The sequence below is a fragment of the Lactuca serriola genome, chromosome 6, assembly GCF_051521515.1.
Source record: "Lactuca serriola cultivar US96UC23 chromosome 6, Lser_US96UC23_V15, whole genome shotgun sequence".
In the NCBI taxonomy this organism is placed as follows: domain Eukaryota; kingdom Viridiplantae; phylum Streptophyta; class Magnoliopsida; order Asterales; family Asteraceae; genus Lactuca; species Lactuca serriola.
In genome coordinates, this window is record NC_136413.1 from 37,383,420 (window position 1) to 37,391,397 (window position 7,978).

Consider the following 7,978-nt stretch of genomic DNA (forward strand, 5'->3'; position numbering starts at 1 on the left):
TTCAGGTACCTCTTTTTTGAAGGGGAAGGAGATGGCGCGGTAGCGGCACATCACACACATGCTTTGTATTCCGCATTATGATATCACCTGGGGATTTGTACTCTGACACTTTTATGTTTTATAAAAATGTTTTCCAGACATGCAATATCTTTTGTGAAATGATATGATCGTTGAACGTTTTAGTCCTAATGTTTTGCTAAGTACATGTTTTAAAAATGAAATTTTTGGCTCGTATTTTTGGGATGTTACATGAAGAATGCATACTTGTAAATAAAACGTTGGTATAGACTCATGAATGAACTGACTCTTGCGTGATTCCTTGTACTTGGAATTATAAGTAGTATCTCCTAACTATACCTATTATAGTTACTAGAAATGTACGAGTATAACCGGAAGTATACCTTTGCTACCCAAAGGTGCTGAACTGACTAATGGAACCTTTATACCTATATATGTATACATGATATATATTTAATATTTAGACGACATTCGGACAAGCAACCGATGCCCTAAGGCCACATCCCAACGAGGAAAAGGAAATAAAGCGAGGTAACCGTCCTAAGTCCTTTAAACATTAGTTATATAACTATACATATGTAGGCATGCATTTGACAATATAAAAGCGTAAAAGAAGTTTTGTAAAACCTTTGAAAAGTTTAATACTAAGAAACGATGACCTGATGTCAGTTTATAAAATGATTGAAAGTATTTTTTTTTATAAGACAGTTTAAGTATAAGGAAAACCTTTGTTTGAAAATACCTTTGTAACAGAGTTTGAAAGGAAACTTATAGTGTGTAAGATAGTTTGATAAAGAGTTTTTAAACATGTAAAAACGTTTAAGAAAGTCATTTGAAGGGATCTATTTGGTAAAACGGTTAACGTATAGTAAATCCATTGGCATGCTAGTTATTAATCACATGTGATTGATATAATAACTAAACACGATTCAACTTGTATTTTTGGGATGTTACATGAAGAATGCATACTTGTAAATAAAACGTTGGTATAGACTCATGAATGAACTGACTCTTGCGTGATTCCTTGTACTTGGAATTGTAAGTAGTATCTCCTAACTATACCTATTATAGTTACTAGAAATGTACGAATATAACCGGAAGTATACCTTTGCTACCCAAAGGTGCCGAACTGACTAATGGAACCTTTATACCTATATATGTATACATGATATATATTTAATATTTAGACGACATTCGGACAAGCAACCGATGCCCTAAGGCCACATCCCAACGAGGAAAAGGAAATAAAGCGAGGTAACCGTCCTAAGTCCTTTAAACATTAGTTATATAAATATACATATGTAGGCATGCATTTGACAATATAAAAGCGTAAAAGAATTTGTGTAAAACCTTTGAAAAGTTTAATACTAAGAAACGATGACCTGATGTCAGTTTATAAAACGATTGAAAGTATTTTTTTTGATAAGACGGTTTAAGTATAAGGAAAACCTTTGTTTGAAAATACCTTTGTAACAGAGTTTGAAAGGAAACTTATAGTGTGTAAGATAGTTTGATAAAGAGTTTTTAAACATGTAAAAACATTTAAGAAAGTCATTTGAAGGGATCTATTTGGTAAAACGGTTAACGTATAGTAAATCCATTGCATGCTAGTTATTAATCACATGTGATTGATATAATAACTAAACACGATTCAACTTGTATTCCGCGCCCCCCCCCCCCCCCCATAAAGCATTTAAAAACATTTAAAAGGTTAATTAAGGGGTATGAACTCACTTGGTTGATTGGGAGAAAGCGAGATGATAGTCGAGCAGAACTTCGACTTGGAAAAGTTGATTTTCTCGGGAATCTCGGGAACGCAAAACCTTACTTCGGAACTTGAAGGTGAAAACTGGGGCTTTGGGAGGGCTTCAGGGGCTTAAACGCAGAGTTTTAGCGCGAGAAAGAAGAGAACTAAGCAATGAAACTCGGAGCCCTTGAAATCTATTTATAGGGGCATATTTTGGGTGCCACGTCGTGGTGAGTCAACCTTATCCTCTTCCATTGATTGGACGCCCTCAGGCACTTGCCGGGTCGCGGCAAACTGTGCCACGTCGTGGCAAGCCTGACAGCCTCGGATTTCGGGCCTCGACTTGTAAAATTCGCAACTTTCGCGTACGAGCTCCGTTTTCGACGCTCCTTATATGCACGCGTAGCTGAAAATATGCTCTACAACTCTCGTTTAGACTTCATTGGCAAATTTTGACTTTATTTATTTTTAACGGGTCGGGACACGAAAAATCCGTTAAAAATCCATAACTTCTTCATCCGATGTCCGTTTTCGTCAGACTTTTTACCGTTGCGCTAATATTGTTGAGACCTTCAATTCTCATTTAGGTTGTTTCGGCGAAAAGTCTCTCGATCTCTATTTCGAGTTTTTAGCTGTCTACTGCTATATCCGGATCTTGGAAAAATCATAACTTCCTCATACAAAGTCAGATTTGGACGTTCTTTTTACGTACGTTTACGGTTTAATGTTATCTAAAACTTTCATTTAGATACTTAATGTTAAAAACTATTGTTCGCGTTTTTCGTTTAATCGGTGTTGCCGGTTTTGTTGGGAATCTTAGAATGGTTATAACTTCTTCGTTATAACTCGGATTTTAGGGTTCTTTATATGTACAAAAACCTTGATGCGATTCCTACTACTTTATTTAACCCAAATAAGATTTTAGGAAAGTTAAATTTTGACCTAAATTTGACTGGTGTTACATTTTATTGTCTCAAAATATTGGGTTGTCACATAACTAGACGTTGGCGCTGATCTTCATGCTGACGTTGATAGTGTCTTGAGATGCTGACATTGATATTTGCGCTGGCGCTGACGGTCAGCATATAGAGTGTTTGACTCACTAGATCATAAGGTGTGACCTTACACATGAGTTGTACATATATCATGGATTCTACTTTTATTAATGTCACGACAGAACAACAAGAAAAATGAAATAATATTAATGGAACTTTTACTACACAAGTATATGTATGGTGGATGAATTCAATGGAAACTTCAAATGAATCCAACTAAAAATATTCTAAAAAACCATTTGAAAAGTTTGAACACTTTTTTTTGCAATGGTATGATATGTTTCGTGGAACTTCATTGAGTGGGTTCGCTTGGAATTCTCAAACCCAACTAACTGAAGGAAATGATCAAGTGTCGGATCACTTAATTACCGTAAGTGTTCGAGGTGTTACATTTTACTTTGTTATATATTTATGTTATTATTCATAATTTTAATTGTATTTTGGGTTTGTTAAACAATCAAAGCCTGAGGTAGTTATATTGAAGACAAAAGGTGTCCAATTACGATCAAATGTTGGTGTTATTTGCTAGAGATAGAGCTTCGGGAGCACATGCTAAAACAACAAAAGAGAAAAATGTCCAATTAAGCAAGATTGTGGACATCAAAGTAGAAAGTATTACATAAGTTGATGAGTTATTAGCAAGTAATGATGCTACACTGAGGACCAACATATAGATGATGATGAAAATAAAATTCAAGTGGTATTTTCGACATGTTTTTCACTTGAAAAAAGTTCAAGTGTGAAAAGGTAAAATAGTAAAAAAAAAAAAGTTTTATATGAAGACGGAGATGAAGCTGAACCTAAAACTGAATCATTTGAAACAAAGATTATTAATGTTGTTGGTGACGTGACTAATATTATGAGGGAATGTAACATAATTTTTAAACGAGCTTACCTTCATCACTATACTGGTGATGAAATTTATCAAGAATTGCATTCAAGTACGAAAGAGTAAAAAAAATGTTGTATATGAAGATGGAGATGAAGCTAAACCTGAACTTGAATCATTTGAAACAAAACACAATTTTTTCCCTCTATTTCCTTCGAACTCGAGAACACGAAAGTAGTTATTGCTTTCCTTCCACTTATTTTCTCTTTCTTCAATATTTTCATTTTCTTTCTTTTCTTTACTTTACTAAAACTCGGGAACTAGGCATAAGAGTTAACAATATGACATTCTCTTACAAAAGTGTCACAACTTGTAATAACAATGTACTTTATAAGGTTAGCTACACCATACATTATAATGCATGTGAAATTGTTGAAGTCCTCATAAATGCCATGCTACATTGTATACTATTAATATTATCCCGTGTTTGTAAATAACTACGAATAAATAAACCCCATAAGATGTTTGCTCAAAACAAGTCATCGTAACAACACAATATTTGTTTGAGAATAGTTGAAGGACCTTTAATGCTTACCATGAATATAGAGGGTCTTTATTGCAATTTCCCAACAAATATATTCCCCTGTTCCCTTCCACCCTTTTCAAACTTCTCTTCAGCGCAAACCTTCTTTCTTTCTTCTGGGGTTTTAACATTCACCGGCGGAATATGGCGGTTCCGGGAAGGCGCAACGGCATGATGGACGACGACGACGAAGAAGACGGAATCCTCATCTTAGAAGAAGACGCGTTGCCGGAATCTGATTTGGAAGACACCCCTCCCCACCTCCGCGATCTCGCCGCCGCCGCCAAACATGGCAACGTTGATGCACTTCGTCAAGCTCTTGGTATTTCATCATCTCATATTTATCTCTTTATTTTCCTTCACATGATTCAGATGCTTGATTAGGTTTCTTTTGGCGAATTGATAATCGAATGTTTGTTGAAGGTGGAGAATATTATCATTCGATTATTTCTTTCCATGGTGCGATTGGGGAAAAGTTTATAACATGAAATTATTATCTTAAACAAATCTAATCGATATAGAATTTGAGTATTCTGCTCAAAACTAACATAATTTTCGATGTTCATCATCAACAAAAATAGATAATTTGGATGGAAGCATCGATGAACCAGTTGAAGATGGTGATACTGCTCTTCATTTCACCTGCCTCTATGGCCATCTATCTTGTGTCCAAGTGAGTTTCTTCATATCCTTACAGCATCTCAGCCCAAAATCACCAACTTTATCACTATTTTTTAGATTATTGACTAATAATCACGAGTGTTATCTTGTTCATGTAGCTATTGTTGGAAAGAGGAGCTTCAGTAGAGGCTAAGGATGAAGATGGTGGGATTCCTCTTCATGATGCTTGTGCTGGAGGTAAGTTAAGAAAGAAATCCATAACCTTTGACCTTAACAGATTCATGCCTAAAATTTCTCCCGACTTTTTCATTTTAGGGTATTTGGAAATAGTTCAACTCTTGATTGGTAAAGCCGATTCTCCTGATTGTTTAAAGAGAATGCTTGAATCAGTTGATGTAGAAGGTGACACTGTAAGTGAATCATCTTCAATTGCACAAATTAATCCAAGAAAATAGAAATGTATCTTTTTGAATTTTTAATTTGATGTTTGTATAACAATGTGTAATGTGTAATGTTTTAGCCTCTTCATCATGCTGCTAGAGGTGAACATGAAGAAATTGTTGGATTGTTGCTTTCAATTGGGGCTTCACCTACCAAGACAAATGTGTATGGAAAGGTTTGTGTTAGATTTTTGTTGTGTTTTATTTATTTATTATTTATTATTTATTTATTTTTTATATGTTGAAACTTAACAGAAACCAGGAGAGCTAGCTGAGGTGGATACAGGAGCTTGGAATGTTTTACACTCTGCAATGGCTACATAAAATGTAATGGTAACATTTTAAGTTATTGATTTGGTTTTTGGTAGAGGGTATTTTTGTCTTTCATTCCCAAAAGATTGTATGATTAAGTGGATTTTTTTAGTAGAGTTATACTCGGGAATTTTATTTTCAAATTTGGGAAAATACCAAACACTAATTCCAACATACCATGGATAGAGTATTTACAAAGCATTATGAAGATGACACAACAATAGGAATTTAAGGCAAACATCTTTACACAAAGCCTTATTACCCAAATGAAAATAATAGATTTTTACATTTATGTTTTTTTTCTTCTATGAGCAACATCCACCATTAGAGTTGTTGTGTTCTGGTTTCTGTTTAATAATGTTTCTCTTCACCACTGTAGACCCTTCTTCCAAAAGCCCTGGAATCTCCATTATCTATCATAATAAATAATCATATAAAATGTTAAAACAATCCATTTTGTCAATATTTATATAAATTAATGTTTTTACCTTTAATGCAAGCTCTTCAAAACATTGATGTACATTTTTCTGAGTTGTAGCACTACATTCAAAAAACAAACAACCAAGTTCTTTTGCAAGAACTTCACCTTCTTCCCTGGTTACAAATCTTTCAGAGTCCTGTATTAATCGAACAATTTAAAAAACATAATAATAATAATAATTAATAAACTCATTGAAGCATATTAAGTATTGAAAGAGAAAGAAGAGGTTACTTTGTCGACTTTATTTCCAACTAGCATTTTGACACAATCTTGATTAGTGGAGTGAAGATTTACTTCATTAGCCCATATTTCAGACAAATTGGTGAACGTTTCTCTTTTTGTAACATCGTACACTATAATTTGATAAATAAGTTAGAAAAAAACGTTGCATGAATTTTTTTATGTTTATATATATAATATGAGAGTTTATGATGTAAATATACCAAGAATAATCCCTTGGGCACCTCTGTAGTAAGAGCTTGTCAATGTCCTGAATCTCTCTTGCCCAGCTGAGCAACAAACATAGAAAAAACAAATCATTACTCAAAATAATAAACATGTCTTTTATTATGAGTAGGTTAAAAAATTTCAATAAGCTCGATGAAATATTAGTGTGAATAGTTTTTTAAAAAGTCAACTCATATATATATATTTTTTTTAAAGAAATAACATAAACAAGAAAACACGTGCATTCAATAGAATAAAGCTATTGAGTTATTGTTGATGCTTACCTGTGTCCCAAATTGTAAGTTTTAATCTTTTCCCATCAACTGTAAGCTGCTTGATTTTGAAGTCAACACCTGTTCGATAATTGCGGATTAAAATTAGCATCAAATACAAACGAAAGAGGTTAATTTTGACTTTAGAGGTCAAAATTGTCACATTTCTAACTTGAGATCGATGTGATTCCTAACGTTTTGGAAGTTATTGTTTCTATTATTGTTGGGATCTTAGAAAAAGAAAGCAATTATTACTACTTTTGCTCAAGGAAATACTAGGTTTCACATCAAATTCAAGCTCTATTGTTCCACATTCGGAAGCATAGATCATAGATGAACCTACATTTTTGGTAATTTACCTTTGAAATGCTTCTAATTAACAAAAAATCAACATATCGAAGTGCTAATATATACACGAAAAGAAAATTTCTGAATGTAAGCACCTAAGTTACGTTAATTCAATAGAGGAAATAAGTGTTCGTGAATTTCAAAACAAAATTGGGAAAATCCCGTGAATCAATCATAGTAGAACTTGATTAAAATTACCGATTGTAGGAGCTAGATCGTCGACGGAGCCAGAAATGAAACTGACGAGCAGACTACTCTTGCCGACACCGGAATCTCCGATCAGTAAGATCTTAAACGACAGATCGTACTGACCTGAGGACGAACCCATTTTGATGATCCAAAATAAGCTTTAGTTCTCTAGATTTTTTGAATAAACGGTGCGTGTGATCAATTTCTGCAAAAGTGGGGTTAATTCAGAAGCAAAACACGTACATGAGACTTCAATGGCAGCAAATTTAGGAAGAAATCAAGAGCAAAAGTGGGAGTTATGAGTGTGGGAGATGGAATCTAGAGAGAGAAAACTTGGGGGGAGAAGAGGAGGAGCTGTTTCTATCTGGAGACTGGAAGTAAGATGCGAATCCAGTCATGAAGCGCACGTTTCAGTTTTTTTGGTCATTCCGTAAGTTTTATTTTATTTGAAAATCGAAATAATATATTGTTCATCGAAATGTTCAAAAATAATTAAAACATCAATTAAATTTAGATAATATATTAATATTTATTGTTGGAACTTGGAAGTGAAGTTATCATACATTTTAAAATGATTTATCTTTCTTTCTAGTGATTTTAATGTCATCAAACCATTTATTATGATGAATAAATGAA

The 7,978-nt window shown here is 33.8% G+C and overlaps 2 protein-coding genes across 2 annotated transcripts; one reads left to right on the forward strand and one right to left on the reverse strand.

The window, feature by feature from the left end:
• The first annotated feature begins 4,307 nt into the window (after positions 1 to 4,307).
• Positions 4,308 to 5,779, forward strand: LOC145057967 (Ankyrin repeat family protein). The gene is made up of 6 exons (XM_079005880.1): positions 4,308 to 4,554; positions 4,814 to 4,905; positions 5,012 to 5,090; positions 5,169 to 5,263; positions 5,374 to 5,469; positions 5,549 to 5,779. Exons 1-6 carry the CDS (start codon positions 4,377 to 4,379, stop codon positions 5,615 to 5,617), a joined length of 609 nt encoding a protein of 202 aa, XP_078862006.1. The 5' UTR covers positions 4,308 to 4,376; the 3' UTR covers positions 5,618 to 5,779.
• On the reverse strand, positions 5,749 to 7,763 carry LOC145057966 (ras-related protein RABC2a-like). The gene is made up of 6 exons (XM_079005879.1): positions 7,352 to 7,763; positions 6,818 to 6,886; positions 6,530 to 6,595; positions 6,318 to 6,439; positions 6,094 to 6,222; positions 5,749 to 6,018 (listed from the first exon to the last, which is right to left on the reverse strand). Exons 1-6 carry the CDS (start codon positions 7,479 to 7,481, stop codon positions 5,911 to 5,913), a joined length of 624 nt encoding a protein of 207 aa, XP_078862005.1. The 5' UTR covers positions 7,482 to 7,763; the 3' UTR covers positions 5,749 to 5,910.
• Positions 7,764 to 7,978: the final 215 nt, after the last annotated feature.

Excerpts from the sequence above, each read along its gene's own strand:
- LOC145057966 (XM_079005879.1), bottom strand. The coding sequence starts at position 7,481 with ATGGGTTCGTCCTCAGGTCAGTACGATCTGTCGTTTAAGATCTTACTG. Across the intron at positions 6,887-7,351 it reads CGATCTAGCTCCTACAATCG|GTGTTGACTTCAAAATCAAG; the intron begins GTAATTTTAATC and ends ATTATCGAACAG. Across the intron at positions 6,440-6,529 it reads TGCCCAAGGGATTATTCTTG|TGTACGATGTTACAAAAAGA; the intron begins GTATATTTACAT and ends ATCAAATTATAG.
- LOC145057967 (XM_079005880.1), top strand. The coding sequence starts at position 4,377 with ATGGCGGTTCCGGGAAGGCGCAACGGCATGATGGACGACGACGACGAA. Across the intron at positions 5,264-5,373 it reads TTGATGTAGAAGGTGACACT|CCTCTTCATCATGCTGCTAG; the intron begins GTAAGTGAATCA and ends GTAATGTTTTAG. Across the intron at positions 5,470-5,548 it reads AGACAAATGTGTATGGAAAG|AAACCAGGAGAGCTAGCTGA; the intron begins GTTTGTGTTAGA and ends GAAACTTAACAG.